We start from the raw sequence: 26,908 nt of genomic DNA on the forward strand, positions 1-26,908 counted from the left end.
GTCAGTAAGGAAGGATCTGTGTACCTTCTTCAAAGACAGGGTCGTTCTTAGACCAGACACGGCCTTCATTCCGAAGGTAAATAGCATCTTTCACAGATCTCAGGAACTGACACTTCCTGATTTCTGTCCAAGACCCAAACATAGGCTAGCACACAGGTGGCACAAGCTGGACGTGCGGAGAGCGCTGTGTTTCTACGTGAAACGCACCTCGGCTTTCCGGAAGACTGAAGCATTATTTGTGTCTTTTCAACCATCAACTATGGGAAAGAAGGTGTCTTCTTCCACCATAGGCAGGTGGATCAGAGCCTGCATAGCGCATGCCTACGCATCGCAGGATTTGCCAGCACCCACTCATGTGACTGCCCACTCAACTCGGAGTGCGGCCACATCTGCGGCGTGGCTAACGCAAGCACCGGTAGAAGAGATTTGCAAGGCCGCAACCTGGTCTTCACCTTCGGTTTTCATTCGGCATTACCGTTTAGACTCCCTAGCGGCAGCAGACGCGGCTTTTGGCAGAAGAGTTCTTCAACAAGTCGTATCTGCTCAGAGTTCGGTAGCCTAGACATTCCCTCCCAGGGGGACATGAGGGTTTTGGTATGTCCCATTCATTGGACTCTACAGCCATCCTGCTGGAGAAGGGGCGTTGTCTTACCTGAACGCCTTTTCTCAGCAGGATGATGTAGAGTCCAAGCCCACCCAGGGGATAGGTCTAGGCAGGGATATAATAAATATATAATAAAGAGCTGCAAGGTTAATGTCAACAAAGTTTCTCGCCTAAGTCAAAACTGGGGTCACACGCAGAGGAAGAGGTGTGGCCGAAGTTTTTACCCAGTCTGCCAGGCAGGAAGGCCGTCATAGAACCCATTCATTGGACTCTGCATCATCCTGCTGAGAAAAGGCGTTCAGGTAAGACAACGCCCCCTTTCTTCAATTTTCCTGCTCTTAGCCATTGCCAGGTTTTATTATTATCTGCTTTCCCAGCTATTTTTTTCATGTATTGGCCATGTAGTGCTTTGTCTTCCCATGCCTCTATTCTGTTCTTCATTTGGTCTTTCTTGTAGGCCAGGTTGGTCTCTCCCGTAGTTAGTAAGCCTTCCTGATATACTAATTTCAGTGCATCTTCATCATTGTTCTTCAGATATTCTTCCAAAGCCATTTTTTCTTCTTCAACCATCTGATGTACTTGTAGCATTCCACGCCCACCTATTTGCCTTGGTAGATAAAGTCTATCAATGTCACTGCGTGGATGAAGGGCATGATTCATTGTCATTATTTTTCTGGTCTGCCTATCCATTGCTTTTAGTTCTGCTTGAGTCCAGTCCACTATTCCAGCTGTGTACCTAATGACTGGGATTGCCCAGGTGTTGATTGCCTTTATGGTATTTCCTCCATTGAGTTTGGACTTTAAGATCTTCTTTACTCTCTTGATGTATTATTATTATTATTATTATTATTATTATTATTATTATTATTATGGATATCAGCGTCACAGTCAGGCCAGACTGTTTGTCAGCCACTGGACTGGTATTTTATTCTACCTATCGATTTGTAGGTCCTTACCCAGGACCTGGAATAGGCAGATGTGGATGTTTGATGGTATTACAGATATCGTCGCAGGATGGAAGCAGTTCCTAGTAAGGCCGCCTTTTGCAATTGACTAATAGCGAATTTGTCAATGCCAATGGTGTTCAAGTGGTGCTCCAGTGTTTTGGATTGCACCCAAGGCGCCTATGACTATTGGTACTACCCTTGCTTGCTTTTGCCACAGTCTTTCTATTTCTATTTGTAGGTCTTTATATTTTGTTATCTTCTCCAGTTCTTTCTCATCTATTCTGCTGTCTCCAGGCACTGCCACGTCCACTATCCAGACTTTTTTGTCTTTCTTATCGACAATTGTTAAGTCTAGGGTGTTATGTTGCAGGTGCTTGTCTGTTTGAATTCTGAAGTCCCAGAGCAGTTTAATTTTATCATTTTCTATGACTTTCTCTATTTTATGATCCCACCAGTTTTTGCTTACAGGCAAATGATATTTTTTGCAGATCTTCCAATGCACCATTGTTGCTACTTTGTCATGCCGCTGCTTGTAGTCAGTCTGTGCAATCTTCTTGCAACAGCTTACCAGGTGGTCCACTGTTTCTTCAGCTTCTTTGCATAGGCGGCACTTACTGTCTGTTGCTGTCTTCTCAATTTTGACTTTATACGCATTTGTCCTTAAGGCTTGGTCAAATGCGTATAAAGTCAAAATTGAGAAGACAGCAACAGACAGTAAGTGCCGCCTATGCACTTCTTCCTCTTCCTCTTCTTCTTCTTCTTCTTCTTCTTCTTCTTCTTCTTTCTTCTTCTTCTTCTTCTTCTTCTTCTTCTTCTTCTTCTTCTTCTTCTTCTTCTTCTTCTTCTTCTTATTATTATTATTATTATTATTATTATTATTATTAAAGCTGCATTGACATTTTAGATGTGAGGTAATAATGTTTAGCACATAGGCTTTTTAAAATTACATAACACATTTTAGTACAGAAAGAAGATAGTTTTAGAATTTGAACGATCAGGTTTTTAAAACTGAGGGGCCATATCCACAAAATTAGGAACATTCACCCTAGCCACAAGTAGTGATGGAAGGGCATTTTCAGAAAAAAATGAATGAATGATCCGATCTTTTTGATCAAACAGAATGAGATAATTTGTTCATATTTTCTGAAAACACCTTGCTATCACTGCTGCTGCCAGCATTTCAAAATGCTCAACCTAATCAAGAAGAATCTTCAACCCAATGTCTTCAAAATGCTCTTTTAAAATATTTGTAAAATAAAAAGTTTGGAATGCTAGGCTAGGTATAGCATGTGCTTTAAGATTAAAATATCAGTCTTAACAGGCAGACTCTCCATCACAGGCAGGAAAGAATCACACATTGCCATTAGTGGTTTTCAACTACTGTGCCATGAAATGTCTGCGGATGTCTTGCATCAGCCAAACCTCACTTCCATGACATGCTAGGAGCAGATTACCTCCATTTCTCCTCCTAAAGCCCACAACCTGTGAGGTCACAGATTTTTGGGGCTTGCGACACAGAAATCCAGCCTATGACATGTGCACTGTAAGATGAAAAATGTTGAAAGCTCCGTGCTAGAATGTGCTAGATGTTCCAATCAAGTATTGTTATGGTTACTAAGACTGATATTCTGCCTTTCCTAGAGGACCTTAAGGTGCCAATCATAGCACTTTTTTTCTTCCATATAATAATGTCTGATTCTTGAAGATTGCCTCGACAAGTCCCTACAGTTTTCTGGCAAGGTTTTTCAGAAGTGGTTTGCCATTGCCTCCTTTCTAGGCTGAGAGAAAGTGATTGGCCCAAGGTCAGGCTTGTTGCCTAAGGTGGGACTAGAACTCATGACCTCCTGATTTCTAGGCTGATTCTTAACCACTACACCAAACTGCCTCTTTATGGTAGCATACATAGTATCTTTTCCCAATTATTCTCCAGAACATCCATCTTCCAGATGAGCTACAGTAACCAAGTAAATTTCTCTGCCTGAGATGGGAATAATTCTCAGTTCTAGTCTTATAATTTAAGCACTATGCTTAACTGACCCAGAAAATTAAATGAAAATCCTATGAACCAGATTAATAGATAAAGTCTGTAATATATGTAGGGAAAGGGATTAATTAGCTTTTAGCTATAAGTTAATTTTGTCATTCCCAATTTTACAAAAGAGACAATATTTTATGTTAAAATGTTTGAAAGTATTCATAGTGCCTAACTTATAACAGTTTGCAAATACCTGTAATGCTAAACAGTGGTTTTACTGATATGTACCAGCCTTTCTTTTCCTCTCTCCAACTCTGATACATTTCCCAGATTAATGAAAACTACCACTTGCTTTTCCCTACTAATGGGATTTAATATTTAAATGCAAAAATTTGGCTAATATTTTCTATGAATCAAGGAAACATCAGGATAAATAACCATAATTTGAATTTGAGCCATTTCAGTAAATGATGTATAACATTAACTGCTGTTTATCCATATTGGAGCAAAAAAATTATCCAGTTTAATCCCAGAAAAAGATACTACAAAAATTCATTTTCTTTTTGCATTGGGCTTAGAACAACTATTTAGATTAATAACAGCATAATGCTATATGTTTGCTTGACATTAAGTGTTGTTGCGTTTAATTAGCTTAATTGCTAGTAAATGTGCTTGAGGTTACAATCTAAAATAAATTGTCTTGAAAAAGGAAATTGGAGAGCAGTCTAGATTTCCTGCTAAAACTATCAGCATTCTTCCCCATTGTCCACTATTATACTGTATTCTGTATTGGTCAGGCCAAGCCTAGATTATTGTATCTAGTTCTGGGCATCAGAGGTTAGGAAAGGTATCGGCAAACCAGAGCTTGTCCAGAGGTGAGCAAGGATTGGGACTGGGAAGGAAAAACTTCTCAGAAGGACTGCTTTTCTTTTGACTGGGGAAGAAAAGATTGTGGGAAGACTTGTTGGAGCTGTTCAAAATTGGTGCTCAGCAACATCTGAAAAGTTACAAATTTTCCTTCCCTGACATAACTACTTGATAGGAAATTCAGTCCTTTTTTTCAAGACAAGAAAAACGATACCTTTTCACTGATTTCTGCTTTACTGTATTCTCTAAAATCACAGTGTTAGGTGTAGAAGGTTACCATATGCTGTGGTTATAGCAGGAGATATTAGATGTTTAAAAAAAGCTCTGGTCTTCCTTATTCAAATAAGTTTGTTACATTAAAACAGTGGTTCTCAACCTTTTTAATGCCGCGACCCCCAACCGGTCGTAAGTCGGGGACTACTCAACCGGTCGTAAGTTGAGGACTACTCAACTGGTGCAGCACCATTTGCAGAATGGGACTTTTGGCGGGCTCAGCAGGGTAGAGACAGCCTGGATAATTCCTACTGGCTTTTGAAAGCCAATAGAATTAGACTCTATTCAAGAGAGTCTATTCTATTGGCTTTCAAAAGCCAATAGAATAAAAGGGAATAGCACAGCTAAGGAAAAGGGGGAAAAAATGGCGGACTACGTTGTTTGGTGACCCCCGTGAAATGGTCATTCGACCCCAAATAGGGTCCCGACCCACAGGTTGAGAACCACTGCATTAAAATCTCCTCATTTCTTCATCTATGTTAAATAAGTATATTGAATTCTAATGATTCAAATTTTGAAATCTGAAAGAATTTGAAATGACACAAATGGATAGCATCTGCAAATGCAAAAAGGAAGTATACAGGTGTCAGGTACAAACTGAAACAAGAAGAATTATTAAACATATCAAAATGCAAATCCTAGGCATTCAGATTTTTGACAAAACATCGGACACTAATACATAAGCTACAACATCACAGGGCATGTTTCATCATTTACCACTCTTCTTGCAGAAATCTATGTTTGACATAACGTAGATATAACAGACAGCAACCTAGAACTATGAAGAAATTTCCTGACATTTAGAACAACTAATCAGTGGAACAACTTCGCTCCAGAAGTTGTGAATGCTCCAACTTCCACTAGAAGTTTTTAAGAAGGGATTGGACAACCATTTGTCTGAAATGGTATAGGGTTTCCTACCTAAGCAAGGGGACTAGAAGACCTTCAAGATCCCTTCCAACTCTGTTATTCTATCTTGTATGTTTTTTGAATGGTGAATTAATAGAACAAGTCAATACCTTTCCTTATATAGGAGTAGTTTTTTTTTTTCTGCTAAAAATTAGTGAAACACTAACGGGGGTATTTAGCCCCAATTATTAAAATATACAGAATTAAAGTTAGATTTGTGCTTTGCATGGGGCTGAAGTATGGGTTTAAAACATGTATTACTCTTAGACCAAATATAATCATATCATTTGAGGAGTGTACTGGATATGGATGAAAGTACTCCAGCTATTTCAGTTAAAGCTGAGTTGGGTGAGTACATACCCTATACTGACTCAAAAATTAGGATATACTGTATATTTATTGGTGGAGACTCCATGGAATTGCTTGATGAAACAAATCAAGATTTAATTTGATTCTTTCTCCAGCACTGGAAATGGATAATCCACCAATGGGTTGAGACTGTATTCCTGCCCAATCAGATCAGTCAGCCAAAGTTGTCACGCCTGTCCTGGACCACGAAATCCCAGTCTTGATTGATCTAGCCCAGAGGACAGACGTTCAACTTTGGCTCCTAGGCAGGTATAGTTTTTTCCCATTGGTGGATTATTTTCCAGTACCTGAGAGTTAGGTTAAATTAAACTAATTGGATTTAATTGGCTAATTATTTTAAAGAATCTTACAAATTACTAACTGAAATTCAAAGTTCCCAGAGGGATACCCTCCTCCACCGAGAAGGGTTTTTTTCCCCCTCAAACTCCCACCTAACCCAAGCCCCAGTCCCCCGCTTCCTCGTCAATAGCTCAAAAAAAAAAAAAAGCCGATCGGTTGAGTTGAGGCTTTTGGCTGAGTTGAGGCTTTTAAAACCAAAGTCTAAAACTCACGGAGGTAATGGAGGGCTAGGGGGAGGGGCGCGCATGAGGGGGGAGGCATCCGCGGAGCTCTTTTTTCAGGCAGCGCAGACCAGCTGCAAAGCGGAGCACTGTCCTTTAAGTTGCCGGACATTCTCCCAGTAACTTTAAACTAGCCGCCATTACCAGGGAAAATCAGTGCACGCGCGATCCCTTTGTTCCAGACGCACGTGGAATCAGGCAATAGAGGAGGCTTTCTGCGCAGGCGCAGCAGCCTTTTGAGCGCATGCGCAGTAAGCCTAGGCCTGCGGCGGCTATTTTGTTTGAAGTAAGGACACAGCTGAGCATGCCGGCAAGCGAGCACACACGCATGGTCAGGAATTTCTCTGCAACCTTTATCGGCCACTAGAGGGAGAACAGGAGTCATAAGACCCCTGGCAGACCTTCCTTGCCATTCAAGCATTAAGCAGCAAGCTGGTTAAAGCCAATATTAGCTTCTTACTCTAGGACTTGGTGCCTTCACCCCCAAAATAAATTAAAGGACTTTCATTGCTAATTGAATTAAATTGTCTCTGGCTCCATCTGGACTTCGGGCCCCCCATTAGTGGCCCGTACGTCGTCTGGATTTAGTGGTGGGTTCCAGGCACCCCCAGTCGTGTGCCTGTCCTTACCCACTAAAGTCTAAGTCGGATTCCAGGCATTCCCATTAGTGTGCCTGTCCTTTCCGTGCACAGTGACTAAGTCAGACCATCCGCAGAGTCTGTTCCTGAGTTCCAGGCGCCCCCTGTAGTGCGTCTGTCCTTACTCAGAGTAGAAGCTCTCCTACTACCAGGGTTCCCCTATCGTGACCCTGCGCTAGTGGAGAATGGAGGAAGCAATCATTCCCTCCTCTGGAGCCTTGCCTTCAACCTCTGGAGCACCCACCTCAGAGAGTTCTGAAGCCTCTGCAGCCCCCAGAATCAAGGCTGCAAGGAAGCCATCCAGAAAGGCAGACAAACAGGCAATCAGAAGGTACCGAGCCCTGGAAAAAGAATTCAACAGGGCCCAGAAAAGGGCCAGAATTGAAAACAGTCAGAGCGGGGGCATAGTCCCCGAACTACCACTGGGGCTCTCTTCATCCCCACTGGGCATTTGGTCTACGGGGGATTCATCTCAGTCTCCAGCAGGAGGCGGGATAGGTGAATTCTCATTGCTCTCACGATCCCCCTCACCACGTAGGACACAAGAGCCTCCAGTGACCATGCTAACCACAGCACCGGCAGGGACGCAGGCAATGGGTACTCCTCCTGCGCTGACGGGGGACCTACTAGCTACCTTAATAGTGCAGGCAGTAGACCACGCATTTGAGGCCAGGGCTCAGACCTCCAAGCCCAAGCCACAAAGGCATAGAGCGAGGCATCGGGAGGAAACAGAGGACCAACAGGACCCCTCTTCCCTCTCAGACTCGTCGGTCTCCGAGGAATCTTACCTTGACCAACCAGGTACGTCACAGGAGATCCCAATGTCCAAGGAGGAGGACAACTCACCTCAGGTGCCTTCTTTCAATGGCCTTTTTAACCCATCTCTTTTTGTCACCATTCTGCGCAAGGCTGAGGCCACAGCCCATCTTGGTCAAGGGACAGCAGTGGAACCTATCACAGTCGACATGGTGGCTGATCCAACGTTCGCCGAAAAGGTAACCACTCAACACCGCATACCATGCCCGACCCTGTTCCTAAACACAATAAGGAAACAGTGGTCAGCACCAGCCTCCCTACCTCTTCCCAGCAATATGGAGAAGAAGCTATTTAATGTAGCAAGGGAGCTGGAGGGAACCTTGGAGGTACCATTGGTGGACGAACCCATAGGATCCCTGATATCGGACACGGCCATATCAGGAGATTTTGCAGAGGCTCTTAAAGCCGAGGACCGAAAGTCCACCCATAGAAGAACACACCAAGCAATAGCATGGGCTACCAGGGCAGCTACCTCCGCCTCCTTTTTCACCAGAGCCACACTTTGTTGGCTCCAGGAATTACAAGGCCAGGTTCCTGTGGAGGACATACGTACCCACCAGGAACTCAGCAAGATGGTAGCAGCCATGGAATATGCGTCGGAAGCGCAAGGTCCTCAAACACATGCTTAAGAAACAGGACAGGAGACCCGGTTTCTTGGGAAGGAAATAATCCTTTCGCGCGGAAACCAGGTTCAATTATTTTCAAAATTCCCAACCCTTCCAATCTAGGCAGGATAGGGAAAGACAGACGGATAGACAGAACACAAGACATAGGCAACGCAGGGAAGACGGCCCTTTTGGGAGAACAACCGCCCCTTCTGCCGTACCAGATGACTCCCTCTCAGAGCTTCCCATAGGGGGCAGGCTAGCAAAGTTTGCCCTCCAGTGGGAAGAGACCACCATGGACGTATGGGTCAGAGACACCATACGTCATGGTCTATCCATAGAATTCCTCTCAAAACCCCCGAACCGCTTCCGCCCCTGCCCCTGTTCCGCGAACCCAACAAAGAGGAGGCTCATGAACGAGGCCGTTCAGTACCTCCTAAACATATAGGCCGTAGAACCGGTGCCTATGAACCAGAGAGACCAGGGGTTTTATTCTATCCTCTTCGTGGTTCCGAAACCCTCAGGGGGTTGGAGAGCCATTCTGGATCTAAAAAGACTAAATTTCTACCTAAAATACCGCAAATTCAAAATGCAGACACTACGCTCTATCCTAGGAAGCGTAAGAAAAGGGGATTTTCTGGCATCTATCGACTTCACGGAGGCATACTTGCACATCTCCATCTCTCTGGCTCACCGCCGTTTTCTATGGTTCGCCTACAGGGGGCACCATTTCCAATACAGGGCTCTCCCATTCGGTCTTTCATCAGCGCCCAGGGTGTTCACCAAGATACTGGTGGTTCTGGCAGCATACCTAAGGACCATTCCGGTCAGAGTCCAGTGTTACCTGGATGATATTCTAATCCAATCATCGTCCGCCCACCAATCTCAGGTGGGCCTAAAATTAGTAGTAAAACTGCTGCAGGATCACGGCTTCTCGATGAACTTTCCCAAGAGCCACTTAACTCCTACAACGAGGATACTCCTTCTGGGAGCTGTCATAGACACAATGGAGTGCAAGGTGTACCTATCCCAGGAACGCCTCAGCAACATAAGGGAAACAGTAAAACAGGTAAGCTGCGGTCAGTCAGTGACGCTGGTCTGCCTTTCCCAGCTGTTAGGGAAGATGATCTCGACCATAGCAATCGTTCCATGGGCAAGACTGCACTCAAGAGAACTACAGTGGTTCATGCTTCCATTTCAGAGACAGAAGCTCAGTGTGTCCCGAAGAAGGGTAGGTCTACCACTGGGAGTACAACACTCCCTCAAGTGGTGGCTATCTTCGGTCCTCCTCAGAGGTTCACCTTTCAGGGAACCAGACAGAATAGTCGTCACAACCGATGCAAGCCTGTTCAGCTGGGGAGCCCACCTGGGGACCAAGTGGACACAAGGCCGCTGGTCAGCAGCGGACCTGCGGCACAACATAAACTGGCTCGAACTCCGAGCCATCCACCTAGCGTTAAGACATTTCCAGAGCAGCCTAAGACGCAGTCACGTATTAATCCTGACGGACAACGTGACAGCCAAGGCCCACATAAACCGTCAGGGGGGCACACACTCTCGCTCACTTTCGGCTTGGGAGCTTGGGCGGAGCAAAATCTGGCCTCCACAAAGGCCGACCACATATCGGGGGAAGCAAACGTCCAGGCAGATCTGTTGAGCAGATCAACAATAGATCACTCAGAGTGGCAACTACACCCGAGGATCTTCAGGGAGATCTGTCACCGCTTCGGTCTTCCCCAGGTAGACCTATTTGCCTCTCCTTTCAATGCCCAACTGACTCGCTTCTTCTCCTGATTCCCATCCAGGGGAGCAGAGCAGATGGATGCGTTACAGAGCCCATGGCCAAGGGAGCTTCTATATGCATTCCCACCCTTACCTCTCCTTCCGGCGGTAGTATGCAAGATTCTGCGGGAAAGAGCCGAGGTAATTCTTGTGGCCCCTTATTGGCCAAGGAGGCCTTGGTTTGCAGACCTGAGAGGTCTCTCCCGTACAAACCCATGGCGGATCCCTTCGGAGAGGATCTCCCTCAAGCAGGGGGAGATATTCCACCCAGAGCCACAATGGCTACAACTAGCCGTCTGGCACTTGAGCGGTTAATTTTAACCAAGGGATCTTGCTCACAGGGTGTAATTAGAGTTATACAGGCGTCAAGGGGCCCTTCCACAAACCGTATCTACGAAGCCACGTGGAAAAGTTTCCAGTCATGGTGCTCTAAACAGGAACTGCCACTCAATAGGATCACAATTCCCAAGTTCTTAGAATTCCTACTAGGTGGCTTAGAGAGGGGTCTTTCGCCAAACACGCTGCACAGGCAGATCGCCACCCTCTCAACAATACTTTCGGCCAGCCCTGGCGAAACCTTGGGCAAGCATCCCTTAATACGATCCTTCCTCAAAGGGGCTGCGAACATTAGACCATCAACCGTGCACAGATACCCATCGTGGGAACTGCCACGAGTACTGCAAGCTCTTATCAGAGCACCTTTCGAACCACTCAAAACATGTGACATTCGCTACCTGACGCATAAGGTAGCTTTCTTAGTAGCTATCACATCAGCTCGGCGTATATCCAAGTTAGCTTCTCTCTCAATGAGGAAGGACCTGTGTCACTTTCACAGGGACAGGGTAGTCTTGCGAATAGATCCTTCTTTCATCCCAAAGGTCAACTCCCTTTTTCACAGAACACAGGAGATAGTCCTACCAGACTTCTGTCCAAACCCAACTCATGCCCTAGAGCAACAATGGCACACCTTGGATGTACGCAGGGCACTAAGGTATTACATTTCACGTACAGCGGAATTCCGACACTCAGAGGCACTTTTCGTATCCTTCCACCCCTCCACTAAGGGACGGAAGGTCTCGTCCTCTACCATTGGTAGGTGGATTAGGGCATGCATCACTGGGGCATACCAGGCGGAGGCCTTGCCGGTCCCCAGGCATATCACGGCCCACTCCACAAGGAGCGCTGCCACCTCAGCAGCATGGGCCATGCAAGCTTCTGTTGAAGAGGTTTGCAGGGCGGCCACTTGGGTTTCGCCCTCTCCATTTATTCGCCATTACAAAATCGACAAGTACTCCTCTGCAGAGGCCTCCTTTGGCAGGAGAGTTCTCCAGCAGGTGCTAGACCAAAGTTACACACAGGACCAGTCTATTCCCCAACCCAAGGGACAATAGGCTTTGGTATGTCCCATTGGTGGATTATCCATCTCCAGTGCTGAAGAAGGGGCGTTGACTTACCTGAACGCCTTTTCTTAGCACGGAGATGGATAATCCACACCCACCCTTCTAGACAGGGATAATAAGGAAGATTTAGTTTGAGCCAAAACGTCTTACTGTCAGTCAATGGCTTCGCTTGTGTCAAGACTGGGATCTCGTGGTCCAGGACAGGTGTGGCAACTTTGGCTGACTGATCTGATCGGGCAGGAATACAGTCTCAACCCATTGGTGGATTATCCATCTCCGTGCTGAGAAAAGGCGTTCAGGTAAGTCAACGCCCCTTCTGGATGGTACAACCTATAAATTACATTAGGATGATGCACAAATCTAGGCTTCCAGGTTAGTTTATGATTGAATAAGATGCAGGTAGGGGTTCACCCAGGAGTCAGGCTTATTGTGTTGTGTGAACATAACCAGAACGTGAGATAATCTGCAAAGAACATGATTAAAGATATGCAGTATTTGGATCCAAAGTGAGCACAGATGCTTTGGATTCAATGTAGGCACACAGCTGGATGACTTCTTGAGCTGCATGGTTGCTCTGGGAACCCAGGAATGGGTACAAGCGATTTTTTTTCTCGGCCTAGCTGATGTGGGAAGAGTTCAGATTTTCATGGGTTTGACATTTCATAGGATCTGGTAGCATCTATCAACCACATATTATCCAGGTTTACAAATGCTTATGAACTGATCAAGGCTTCATGTGATAAGATATGATTGTTTGTGATTATGAAACTATAGCTTTTACCTTAGTAGTATGGATGAGCCAGGCCAACAAACAATGCTTATAAGAAGCTATGACTTCTTAATGTGTGACCATCAGAATAGTAAGAATATTCCATCCCTCTTGCATTGAAAAGGAATTAAATCTTACCATGCATCTGTAAATACAGCTTTTTGGAAAAGTCACAATATGCCAACCTTTTTTTTCCTAGAAGCTGCCCTGAAGTCTGGATAATTTGATTTCAGACCAGATGGTTTTTGTCTTTCTCCCTTCCCAGCAGTATGCCTGCCTAATAAGTTTGGATTTATCATCAAAGCAACTGATGCTGATTGCATCAATTATATGGTGCTTATAATTTGAACAAACTGCCTGTTTTTTTAATTTAGGTAGGCCATAGTGGGAGCATCTGCAACAAGAAATGTATGGTTTTGTAAACCTCAAAAAAAAAAAAAAAAAAAAAAAAGGAACAAAAAGGCCATAATTATAGGACAACCAAGTTTCCACTTTTTCTGGCTGGCCTGAGTTTTTGTTTTCTAGTAAATGACTGAAAGGCTTTTCATCTGCTTCTAACAAGGCATGAATGAGTAACAACAGATGAGACTAATGGGAGGTAATTTTGTCTCCTTCCTGTTTCAGGAAACCTTTTTAAACTTGATATGCTTAAAACTAAAGATAAGATAAGCAAATGAAAAGGAAGCTAGACAGGCTCCCCGATTACAAGGTGCATTTTGAAATCACTAAATAGTATCTGTTTTGATCCCTTAAGCAGCAGTTTACATCTTTTGAAAAGAGGTTTAACTCAGATACTAATTACCTTCAGATGCCTTGTTTTTCCTTCCTTACACCTGCCTTTGACTTCTAAGGTTAACCAGTTTATACAGTTGCACGTTTTTACATGTTCTTGGTTAGACAAGATCTTTTTGTTTTTTGTTACCAATTTTGACATCCTGCAAATATGCCTAAACTTGAATTTGGTAAGGTAAGATTTTTATTCAACAATGGGAAGGGCTGGAACTGGAACTGGGTGGTGGACTACATACTTTTCATCTTACATTTAATTCACAAGTTTTCTATTTAAATTTTTTTTAGATTAGCAGGAATGTTATTTGAAGGAAATTCAATTGCTAGTCTGAAGCCATCAAACATTTTAACTTAAAGATCTCACTGCTAGTTAGCTCAGCAGCTGTATGAGGAAGATATTTCTTAGTGGCCAGATTGGACCAAAGATGATAATGGCATTCATCTGGAAAAAAAACCCCCCAAACCCAGAAAAAATACAGAGAAGATATAGAAAATAGTAAAACTATTACTAAAAATCAACATGGGTTAGTCAAAAACAGATGATGTCAGACAAATAATATTGTATTCTTTGACAAAGTGACTAAATTAGTGAACTAGCAAAATGCTATGGATATAGTATACTGGGACTTTAGTAAAGTATTTGACAACATAGCCCACAACCTACGTCTTGGTAAGATAGAAAAATGTGGAATAGACAACATCACCGGGTGATGGTGTCCAGTATTCAAGCCTATCAAGATCCTTCTGGATCTTGAGCCTACTTTCTAAAGCAGGAGTGTCAAACTGCTGGCCCAGGGATCGGATGCATCATAGCAAAACCGTGCCCACCCCATTGCTGGCAAGGGAAAAAAAGTCACGATACATCACATGTCACGTGACACTGCGAGTTTGACACCCCTGTTCTAAAGCGATGGCTATTCCTCCCAACTTAGTGTCATCTGCAAATTTAATGAGTTCCCCTTCTATCCTGTTGTCTATGCAGTTTATGAAGTTGAAACTGCTGAAGAATACTGTACCTAAAACAGAATCTCACGGTACCGCACCAGCTGTAATAGACTGTGTTATCAGTTGGCTCTACTATCTCCAATCTCTTGCTTATTCTGGATATGTGAATGGCCCTCCCCAAACAAGGTACTATTGTTTGACTCTGAACATGTGCACCTTGACACATTAGCCCACTAGATAGAGCAGGGATCTTCAAACTTGGCCCTTTTATGACTTGTGGACTTCAACTCCCAGAATTTCTCAGCCAGCATGCCTGGCTGAGGAATTCTGGGAGTTGAAGTCCACAAATCATAAAAGGGCCAAGACCCCTGAGATAGAGGATAGGAAAGGAAGATATAGAGGAGACTGCCTCTAAAAAGGCTGGGGGGTAGATGGGGGAAGTGAAGATCTAAAAGCTAAATAAAAAGCACCTGTGAGTTTGCTTACTTGCTTATTTCTTATACCAAAAAGATAGTAGTATGTTATAAGTGTATAGTTGCTTTATATGCATTTTTTGTGGAATTTTATCCAAGCTCTGATTTTAAGCTGGTCTTATTAATGTTCAGATTCTTTAAAAATGTTTACTTCCATAGTTTTTGAAGAAGGGCATACATACAATATATCCTGTATATTATTTATAGAATGTTTCTACTGTACTTCCCTTCTTTTAATCTCTTTGTTGCACTGTAATGATGTATGGGGAAATACACAAATAGAAAGCCTCCCCAATCATATTTACCCTATAATATAAGCCCTCATGACTAGGTTTCTGATTGTCTCTGGTTTCCAAGTAAGAACAATGTATTTGAGCTATATAATTGATTCTTCTGCATGTTTATAAATACAATTAGAATTTAGTAGTAGATTTTAACTGCCAGAATCTTGAATTGATTCCAGCATATGTTCTCTCTGGAATGCTTTTAATTTAGAATCCTGATAAAAGAGGAATACAAATGCATCAGGAATATTAAAACTGTATCATAAACAGCCAGGATCTCTCTCCATTAAATTCTATTGACTAATTCAGAATATATACGCTGCTTCATAAATAGTAAAAGTGTGATTTGGGATTAGAAAAATTCTTAGCTGAACTGTCAGAAGCTGAAATATAAAATCATTCCTTTTTGTAGAAAAGCAGTTCACCAGTATATTCCCACAAGCTTAAAAAGAAAAAAAAAATCACTGTAAGTGAAAAACAAACTTTTGCCCCAGAGTCCTAACCTAAATTCATGTGTGTTGCAACTCTGCAGGAGGCAAGGAATTGATTTAATCCATTGATTGTTCTGAGGGAAGAGAAAACAATGGTTGGTTTTTTTCTGTCAATATAATGGAATCCAAGAAAATGCTAAGGGGTGGTTTAAAGAAACTGCACAGGCAGGCCTACTGAATCTTTGAGGGAGAAAAAAAAACAATTGTTGCTGCATAATATAATTACTCTTTCTTTGTTCATTCTTGAATATCGTTTTTTGTGATCTTAAAAGAAGTGGAAGGATAGCATTGGAATATTTTGTGTAGACTATACATAAATGATTTGAAACATTTTTTTTCTTTTTCCAACTGGATTTTCAAGCACTTGTTAATATACTGTACTTTTCATTGTCTCTCTAATTACAACTTTGCACTTTGTGGGTGCTCCAACATTGGAGGTTTTCAAGAAGAAATTGGACAGCCAATTGTCTGAAATGGTATAGGTTTTCCTGCTTGAGCAGGCGGTTGGACTAGAAGACCTCCAAGGTCCCTTCCAATTCTATTCTGTTATATTGGATTGCCAAGTGCCTGAATTTTGATCATGAGGATGGGGTGCTGCTGCTGCAATGGCTGTATTTTCAAGCACGGGTCATGAGCCCCTTTGTTCAACAGTCATAATTTTGAACAGATATTGAACAAAAGGTCATATTTCAAAGATTAATTGCACCCAATTAAACCAACTGATGAAGCAGCAATCTCCTGCGGCAATATTTTGAGGGTCTGGATGGCTAGCTTAGAGGCAGGTACAGTAAAAAGTCTACAAACCTTTTGTTGTGTGGCCAGTTAAAGGTTTCAAAAGTTAGACATAAACAATAGCTTTGGTGATTGTTTACTGTTTAGTATTACTGTTCAAATAAAAAAAACACAAAGTAATTACATTCCATTACCTGACATTTTATTTATCAGTTAGCTATGATTGATAAAACTCACTCATTTATCTTGCTAGGAAAGCATTAACAATCACCATATCCAATACTTTTTGCCCTGAAATGAATGTTATAAAATTATTCCTAGTGTGAATTCTGCAACTTGGAAAAAAATGCATAGTCTCTTGTTTAACTTTTCCTGGGTTTGCTAGTAACGAAGAAACTTAGAAACTTCTAGTAAAACATGTTCTGTTCCACTTAGGAAAACAAAAAAATATTCAGAAGATTTGGAGCATATCAGCACTGAATTAGAAGTACTTTAAGATGTTTTGGTTGTGTAAATGAGAGTTGGGTTTCTTAAAGAACTGAATTTTGTTACTTCTTCTGTGTGTTTCTTTTGTTTATGGTCTTTCTGTAGATTTGCAGCATGCTTGAGGATTACCTTATATTGTCTGGCTTTCACTAAATAAGGGGGCCTTTGTATCAGCAAAGTGTTAGAAGTAAAGTCTTCATCCTGGTTCATCCAAGCCGGGAATAAATAAGCAAACATGGCGACTGCTTTGGGAAGAAGGTTACAGTTTATTGCAGAAAGATGGTTCTTCAGAAAAGTGCAGAGGAGAGAGAAGAGCGAGCAAAGGAGAAGGGGGATTGAGCACATGGGCAGTAGGTTTTATACCCCCCCTAGCCTTTTGTTTGGAATAGTTTCCTGTTCCTGTGGCATGAACCTTGAGGCTGTTTCTGAGTGTTTGTCTAGGCCTTGATATCTGTGGTTTAATTCTATTATCATATCCTGCTTTCCAGATGATGGGGCTGACTCCTAGAGTTTGGGTGGGGTATGCAGATCTTCTCTTTTGTCTTCTTGATTGCTCTGGCTCCAACTTTCTGATGGTTTTACATTTGCATTTGTATGGGCCTAGCTCTTGCTTGGGGCAGAGAGATAGATTTAGGGCCAGGTTTGGTTTTAAAAAGTCCTTTTGAGGAAAAATATATTTTTCTGCCCTTTTTAATATTTCTTCTCTGGGCTAACTTTCATCAATCCCCGCTTTGTGCCTTAAGTGTGTAAATGTATGACACACTTATTGGCACAACATTAAAATTGATCTGGTCAGGGAGACTTGGTAGGCAAGCTTTTAAACTGTTAAGCAAAATAATAATAATAATAAGACATTAATGGAGGCAGCAGAAAAAGATCCCTTTAGTGGCTCCCAAAAGGGGAGCTTGCACCCATAAAGTTCTAAAAGTCAGGGCAAAATATTGTTAGGTGGAAAAGAAATTTATAGTGTCCAATATTCTGTGCCAATGATTTTCAAATGTTGGATATCACCTTTAGCTTCCAGTCAGGTTTGCATACCTCCCAAAATTCTTCACAGCCATGGTTCTCCTTAGTACATGGTTGCCCGTTTTCAGGGGTTGTTTCCTGCCTTAGCTCTTAGTTCAGTGCATCCAGGTTTGTAATGTCCAATATACCAGGCTATTAAATTTTCTTTAAATTGCACATAATGAGTTCTAGGAATCCCAATCTGGGCTCACCAGTGCAAGATATTCAGGGCTGAAGTTTGGGATTTTTCCTGTTGCTTCCTTAGTCAGGGCATATGAATTGCAAATCACCTGAGGGGGCCTAATTCCCTCCCCCTTGTTATCTGTTGGAAGTTGGTCCCACAAAGTTTGGTGCAATAGAGCAAAAATCAGCCTGAGGAACTTTACTAAAGGTAGCTGGAGGGGATAGACTCTGAATGGTGTGAATGGTGTATGTGTGCATATGCAGCTATTTCTACAAAATACAAACATTCTGGATAAATTTTCCCTCCCACCAGATAGAAGTCCAAGGTGTTCAGTACTTGTTCTGCCACCTATTCCTAAATGCCATCTCTCCATTAATACATTCAACTGGCTTGTTACAATACAAATGGGGCAAGAAAGAAAAGTTTACAATGAGTTTCCACCCTCCCCCCACAGTCTTAATTTTCTCTTCTGAGGCTTCACATGGCACCAGGAATCCTTCCTTCTGCAGCTCTCACAGGCATCTGAGGAAATGGTAGGACTTGGGAAGATTTTCAACTTAGATTGCATGGTGACTTTTTAGTGGATGGCTGGATTCAAAACTCAATTCCATGGCTCAAATGGATGGAGGCAGCATCTGGGTCTATGTGTTCTGCTTCCAAAGGCTTGGGAGAGGGCCCCAGGGCCGAAAGACACAAGAACAAGGTCTCCCCCAGCCCCCCGGGCGGACTCCACCAGGAGAGGCAGACAAAAGGCATGGAGAACAAAGGGCAGGAAAAGAATCGGAAGGGGGGCAGCCCGCAGGCAGCCCGAAAATGCTGAAAACTCCAAACAATTTCAAAAGCCTAGCATTTTAAGATGTGCAACTTGCCAAGGGCAGGAGAACATCCATTCCAAAATAGACCACATCGTTCTAGAGATTGAGAAATGCTCATATATTTCGGATAAGAAAAGTTTCATAGTAGCATCACCAATAAGTGATAGGATACGAAAAGTAACTTCAAAAAATTATTTCCCCACACAAGCAGACCTGAGTTTCAAAAGGCTCTTGTAGATAGACACACATTTTTCAGGAAAAGGATAGATAAAACACATACAGTAAATGCAAGTGAAACTTTTCCAACAGATAAACTTAAAGCAATCCCTCCTGGTAACTTAAGGCTGTTCTTGAGCGTACACAGAGAGAAAGGAAAACAAACAAACAAACACAATTCTTTTTCTTCACTCTGTTTGTTGGCCAGACAAACAGAGTGAGGTATTTCCTTTTTGTGGCTTATTTTTAAGCACAATTTCTAGCAGAATTTAAAATTATTTTTTCTTTGGATTTGAAACAGTTAACAGTCACATTTACCTTTCACACAGACTTTGACAAACATATATACACAAAGACAAGCGAACAGAAGTCTTAGTTTTACACATCCTAGTCATTCCCACCATAAATTTCAGATAACTCAAGTTAGGGAAGGCACATATTTTAAACATACCACGTGGTTGCATAGAGAAGAGAGAGAGAGAGAGAGAGAGAGAGAGAGAGAGAGAGAGAGAGAGAGAGAGAGAGAGAGAGAGAGAGAGAGAGAGAGAGAGAGAGATATCACTATTTCTTATTTTCCCTTTTAAGTACCTTTATTTAGCCAAATTGGTTTCCCAGCAAGGCCCTAAGCAAAGTCTATTTTTTTTTTCATATAGTTTCTTTACCTACCTCTTTTCCATTCCGGCCTAGACAGGAAGCTGATTCCTGTCCTAGGCTATGAGCAAGCTTTCAACTGGGAAACCTACCTCAGCCCTTGAATTGGAACCTCCCATTCTTATATGACGGGATTTTCCCTTGACGCTAAAGGGCACTACACAGTCAAAGCCTCCTTTTGAGCTTTCTTCCACCATGATTCTTTGTGAGTCTGGTAAAAATGGGACTCACGGAGCACTCTGGATCCCTCACAGAGTTCGTGGGACAGCTCCTCTGAGGGATCCTGCCACGTTTTCAGACCAAAAAGGGGTCTGCAGAGACACTTCTGGTTTCCTCGTTAGAAGGTACTGGCTACTCTTCGACCGGCCGGCTTCACACCACTGTTTACGGATGCCTCCAATGTCCGTGGGCACCTCCACTTGCTCTCGGAGGTAAGTGGCCGCTCCCTTCTTGAGGCTTAATTTCCTAACTTTGCTTTGCTTACAGGGCCTTACCAACTAGTTGCCCAAATCCAATTCTTTCATTCACTCATTCCATTTCATTTTCACACCGTCTCTCCCTTTTCCCTAACAAAAGGTTCTGTGCTCTGGCCAACCCCCATGCTTTCCAGGTTCTCCCAATTAAACAGATGCTTTCTGCGGCTAGGAAAGACCAGAAGCAGCAAAATCCAACTGTGATTGGAAAAAAAAAGTACTCGGATGTTGCCATATCCTAAAAGTGGTACAATGGGTAAAAAGGTTGAAAAGCCCTGTTGTACAACATTTATTTATATTCAACATTATCTCTTCCCAAATCCCAAATCAATCCAAAAGTATTTTGGACACAACATAGCAGTTATTGGGGTTTTTTTTCAAGAGAGATTGACACTTCTTGCATACATTTTACCCAACTTTTGACTTCTAGTAAGGTCATGGTTAGTGAAAATTATAGTTGTAATTCTTCACAGATAAAATTTATTAGGTTGGGAATGTGAATTAGAGATGATTTGTATCTTCTTTGAGTTGTGCAATTGGAGCTTAAAAATGGTGCAGCTAGTGTAAAGCATTGTAGATTTTCTTTGTATTTTTTCAATAATATCTTAAGAGTATATTTACAGAACTGTATTCATCAGTAACTTGGGAAGCATGAAACATTTAAGAGGGATGTCAAACTCAATTTCACTGAGGGCCGCATCAGCATTGCGGTTGCCCTCAGGGGGCCGGGTGTGTGTGGCAAGAGTGGTGCAGCCTACTGGGTGGCCGTGGAAGAAGTGGGTGTGGCCTACTAGGTGGGCGTGGCCAGTTCTACATCGTTCATGTCAAGGGTACCTGAGGAGGCCTGGGCAGGAGTGGGACAGATCTGAGGGTCTCTGGCAGAAGGGGGTGGGACTGGGGCAAGTGCCAAGGCATGGTCCACCGGGGCAAGTGCCAAGATGGCCACCACAAAATTGTACATTGGCTCTCGGCTGGCCTGGGCCAGTGCCAAGGCAGCAGGGGCCGTTCCCTCACTGTTTCCAGGATGGCTTCACGGGCCACATGAAACCACTTTGCGGGCCGCATCCAGCCCCCAGGCCTTGTGTTTGACATGTCTGATTTAAGACAACCATACAATGTTCATACTTTGTAGAGTTAACAATTCTTCCTTAGTTTTATCAAAACTGGAATGCTGAGCATAGTGTACTTCACTAGATGGAATTCTAATATTCAGCTGTATCACACTGGGATGATCTAGTCCAGGGGTAGGCAACCTTGGCTCTTTTATGACTCGTAGACTTCAACTCCCAGAATTCCTGAGCCTGCTGGGAGTTGAAGTCCACGAGTCATAAAAGAGCCAAGGTTGCCTACCCCTGATGTAGTCAAATGAATTCATTCATCAACTAAGTCCGACTTACTGTCTCAGCCACTGGCTTATGCTGTGTTCTCTCGTATTTTTATAGGTCCTCTCTCCAAATGGAAAGAATATTGGGCTGCCTAATATTACCTTTAAATATGACAGTAAGTTATCCTTTCGCATCATGACTTCTCTCGAAGACAACATTGAATTTGTTCTTGTTTATTTAACCACTTAGGCTTTTAATTAAGATGAGTTTGAAATAGAGCAAAATGTTTTGTCCATTAAAAACTTAAGGGGTAAATTAAAACTATTTTGTTCAGCCATGGCATCTTTATTCAAATTTTATCTAAATAAGATCAGGTAAAACAATTTGTACCTTTGATGAATATGTGAAAGAAAGGCAGGACAATTTGGGCCATTTCTGTGCTTTCTTAACATTTGTAGCTGCAAACAAATAGGATTTAATTCTTTCACTGTTCCACGTGACTCAGATTAATAAATCATTCACTCTAAAGTTTTAGAAATATTGAATTACTATCGTGTTGCAATCTCCATCAGAAAACAAGTAGCTAGCAATTATGTTGCATCTAGCAATGTTTTGTAGGGTGCCGAACACAGGAAATACCATAAACCTTTAAGAGAAAAAGGGATGTTTTTTGAATCTCTAAATAAGCATTATACTGTGGCATATAAAAAGATACAGACAAAAAATCAGCAAGCAACAAGCAACAGTAACTAAAAACAAAACTAGAGAGAATGCAGAATTTAGGAATATAGACATGATTGCATTGAGTTTATAATACTGCAATTGTTATTTTTGTGTCTCTCTTCACTTTCTTCTTTGAAGGGAAAGCTTATAATACTGCAATTGTTATTTTTGTGTCTCTCTTCACTTTCTTCTTTGAAGGGAAAGTCAAGGCTGTATACCAAGAGGAGCTTAGAACTTGGAAGTATAGCCCCCAAACTTAACAATATTATTTATCTGACACAATTTTGTCTGTTAATTTAGCCTAGCCAGGCATATTCTTTAAAGGGAAATTTGGTTGTGCTAATTTATCATTTCAAATGTTCACTAATCCAACTTTGCTCTGGAAAACTTGTTTGTGTTCATCCATAATCTCCAGGATCTCTGTTATTTGACAAATGGGCAACCCTGCCAAGAACACAATCCTACACAGATAGGTTGTTTCCTCACAAGAAAAAATGAAATTTCTGAAGTACACAATCTGTAAAGTTGCTTTGCTAACAGAATCGTTATCACAATAAACAAGGATACACTTAATATTAAATTTTAAAGTTTTAGTGTAATGTAAAGTGACTGAAATGCATTTTTACTTATAGTATATGCCTTTGTTGGAGATTACACAGCCTAGCAATGAAATGGAGAAATGGAAAGTAAGGGGTTTTTTGGTTATGAGAGTTTACAGTATTCTCCTAGATTTTTGGCAAATTGTCATTTTGGAGCACAAACATTTTGCCAACAAAATGCAAAGCTATCCTTTAAGTAGATCCAGATGTTGGAGGAAGCTCTTGTTTTAAATTTCCTACACAGATGGCTCTTTTTCTGTATGAAACTTTTGCTGTCATTCACTTGAATTCTACTATTTCTAAGAAATCTACTTTTAGTTACTTCTTAGGAAAAAGTATAATGTAGCCAAATAAGAAGTGATAGATTCCAGGAACAGCATTGTTATACAACAAAGTACTGAGTAAGCTAAGAGAGGATAGCCACTCTTCCAGCAATAAATGGATAATGAGAACCTTCACTAATTTATAACAATGCCATGTGAATGGATATAGAATCCATAGGCTAACACTTTTCAAATCAATGTACCTCAAAGAGGCTAACTTAAAGTATGTGTCCAAAATCTGGGACCCATTAATCATATGAGACTGAAATTTGGCAAGTTGTGGCCACTTCAGAACCACCACACTACCAGAGTCAGCTGCACTACTGTCTCGCCATATTCAGCCACAGTCACATGATCATCATTTGCAGCACTCCCTGCCAGCTTCCCATAAAACAATGTGGGATCCGATAGAAAGTGAGAACTCTTCTGAGTTGATGAAAGCACCATATAGCATTGCAGTAAAAAATAAGTACAAAAATAATAATTTTTGCAAAAGGCAGCTTTATTTGGGACAGCGTACATCCTGTGACAACACCTTTAACATCATCAAACAAACATCTGCCTATCCCAGGTCCCTGGGGAGGACTCAATAGGTGGATAAAAATGCAAAAGCCAATCTAAACATCTGACTGTGCGATCAACCATAATAAAAAATATTGTCTATCTAATTATGCTGTGTGGAAAGAGAGGGGAGTTGTCCTAGTCAACAGATGATACCAGATGTCTTCAGAATGCACCAAATAGGGGCAGAAAACAAGACTTGAATGAGGCCAGGGCCACACAGTTCCAGGATCAAGCAGTCAAAACAAATAACATGAGAGAAGGAGCGGGAGAGAGGAGGCATTTATGCCTTTAGAATGACAACAAAAGACACAGAAAGAGAACAAAGGACAAGGCAAAGGAGGAGAGTAATGTATGTCTCCAGGATCAGAGACAAAGAGCAAATAAGGAAAGAGATGGAAGGCTCCAGGTCTCCAGAATGACAATGAAAGCCACAGAATGAGGAAATAAGGACCCAACTGGTCACAGGTCGTCCAGTAACTGATTAAAAATAAAATGATATCATTGGACTCCCAAAGGTGCTTTTCAAAAGGCAATTGGACTTAGTTTTTTCCTTGAAAAAGGTTTTTCTTCTCATCCAAGAAGCTTCTTTATTTCAAAGAAAAAAAAAAGTCCAGCTGCCTTTTGAAAAGCACCTTTGGGACATACACAACCTGGATGATTGAGAATGTTAGGAACATTCTCTGAATGTTCTCTAATACAGTGGTTCTCAGCCTGTGGGTCGGGACCCCATTTGAGGTCGAACGACCATTTCACGGGGGTCGCCAAACAACGCAGTCCGCCATTTTTTCCCCCTTTTCCTTAGCTGTGCTACTCCCTTTTATTCTATTGGCTTTTGAAAGCCAATAGAATAGACTCTCTTGAATAGAGTCTAATTCTATTGGCTTTCAAAAGCCAATAGGAATTGTCCAGGCTGTCTCTGCCCTGCTGAGCCCGCCAAAAGTCCCATTCTGCAAACGGTGCTGCACCAGTTGAGTAGTCCTCGACTTACGACCGGTTGAGTAGTCCTCGACTTATGACTGGTTGGGGGTCGTGGTATTAAAAAGGTTGAGAACCACTGCTCTAATAATACAGAAAACATTTTCTGTTTTAAATGTATTTAATTGTTTCTTCCCCAGATTGTACTCCTTATTTGAATTCAATAGGAAAACATGTGATTGGAGATGTACAGAACATCACTATTAGTCAGTATGCATGCTCTGACCAAGTTGCAGTGACTGTATTGTGGACAGCCAACCCCATTGGTAAGTAGAGAAAAAATTGAATTTCAAACAGATGCCAACCCTTTGGAAATTTCTGCTTTTTTCCATTCCAGCTAAACTGTGTTAGCTTCAAGGATAGTCCATTGAATCCATGTTTCAGATTTCTTGAAATTAAGCTTTGCCTAACATTATTAACATTGAAGTTTATTCTAAAAGATTTGAAGACAATCCATTTAAGCCAAGCTAAATTGCCAAATATAAAGGAGAATTTCCCCCTTTTGTTTAAAGACACTTCAACTTTTTTCAAAATTGCATTTTCTCTGTCATTCTTAAATCACCTTCATCTTTGAATAGATAGAGCCCTTAAGTGTTTGCCATTCTTAACTTATTCCCTCCATGTTACTTAACCTTTTCCTACAAGTTTCTCCCAGGCTTTCTTGGATATAAATATTAGAGAAATTATTAATACTCACATCAAGTCAACTGTGTCTGTAATTTGTACACTTATCTTTTATATCAGATCTTGGGATTGTAATTCCTAAAAGAAAAGAACTATTCATCAACATGAAGTAATGTAGAGATGTACCGAGTTCCAAAATAATGAGTTCCCACCTACAATTTTTTATTGTGTTCAAATTTATACAGGCTGCATTGAAACCTCATCAGCTTTTTGAAAGGGGCCATAATAGTGAGCTGATGATAGCAACAAATTTGCAAAAGCATTTTTTTACATATATGTTGGGGAAACAGTAAAAGGAATGGTTGAATCTTGGTAAAGCACAATGTATTTCATTATATTTAGTGTGCTGTTAATCTGAATAGAGACATGCTGGGTGCTGTTAATGGGTAGCTATTAAAAAGAATGGGGAAGTGATATCCAATGCTTCTAAGTGCACAGTGTTACTGAATTGGTAATTTGCAGCTGCAGACTTGGATGCATTAAATCTCCAAGGCCTACAAAGCTTGGCATTTTCTCTTGTAATGATCAGAAGTTAATCCTTCTCAAAATATCAAGAAGGAACTGAAGTTGAAGGCTCTCAGGTAACAGGGGTCTGGTTAATTTTTCTTATTCACTGTCAGCACAAATAGTAGTGTTCTTTCTTTAAATATAAAGGACACAGGAGGTAGCTGATTTGCCTTCCTTGTTGCAAGATTATTTAGAGCTGAAAAATATTTGTACAAATGTACATGAACTAAATACCAAATTTAACAAGGAAAATAAATAAAAATGTTTAGTGCAGTATTGTAGGAGCATGGGAAGATACAATTGCACTTAAACTAGTCTTAGAATATTTTACTTAGAATCTGCTTATTTAAGAATGCCATACAGTGCAAATGTAATTGCCAAGTTTTCCTAAATTATGTGCTTACTTGATGTGTTAGTGCCAAGCTTAGCACTATCATTTCTGTGTCCTCCATATGTATAGACTTTAATTCCCTGAATTCTCAACAATAGCCATGTTGAGACCTGATCTACACACTTAATCCTGGGTATATGATTGGAGATTGGAGCTTAAACAAAAGGTGATAGCCATCCTGTTGTTTGTGTTTTATTCTCTGTTCTCTTTTCTGTCTGGGATGTATTTTACTTTCTTGTTCCCTATTTTGATGTTATTATACATTGTGTGTCAGAGTCACTTTTTGCAAATTGAATAGCCATATAAATCTAAGGAAAACATATTCATCAGTAAACTTATTTATTGATCTGTTTAAATATATGCAGGTATTGAATTTCTGAAAGGATTTCGAGTTATACTTGAAGAATTAAAATCGGAGAGAAGACAATGTCAGCAGTTGCTTTTAAAAGACCCAAAGCAGCTCAACTCAAGTTATAAGTGGACTGTAAGTCTTGGTGTTGAAAGTCATAGAAATCTCAGAGCAGAAGCCTTATTGAAATTGATGGGACCCTAATCCTACTAAAGGATATTTTATTTCAAATGTTTGCCTGGAATATCAGGCTCTGGGGACCCCTCACTTGGACTGTGCACATTTCACCCTGAGAAGTATTCTGCTGCTCTAAGAATTGCCATAATTTTAATCTATAGGTTCCTTAAAGGTGTGGCATTTTTTCAGGTTCATATTTAAGAGGGCAGTAGGAAGTTGTAATTTAGCAGCAT

At 41.5% G+C, this 26,908-nt stretch overlaps 1 protein-coding gene across 2 annotated transcripts in view; it reads left to right on the forward strand.

The window, feature by feature from the left end:
- The window catches only part of IL17RD (interleukin 17 receptor D), an 85,388-nt gene that overhangs the window by 35,233 nt on the left and 23,247 nt on the right, over positions 1-26,908 (forward strand). For both annotated transcript variants that reach the window (XM_039348137.1, XM_039348136.1), the window contains exons 2-4: positions 21,501-21,558; positions 24,708-24,833; positions 26,515-26,633. In XM_039348137.1, the coding sequence (XP_039204071.1) occupies positions 21,501-21,558; positions 24,708-24,833; positions 26,515-26,633 (303 nt within the window). The remainder of the gene's footprint in view (positions 1-21,500; positions 21,559-24,707; positions 24,834-26,514; positions 26,634-26,908) is intronic.

This window comes from Crotalus tigris, unplaced genomic scaffold (genome assembly GCF_016545835.1).
Source record: "Crotalus tigris isolate CLP2741 ecotype Arizona unplaced genomic scaffold, ASM1654583v1 scf7180000018122.1127207, whole genome shotgun sequence".
Lineage (NCBI taxonomy): Eukaryota > Metazoa > Chordata > Lepidosauria > Squamata > Viperidae > Crotalus > Crotalus tigris.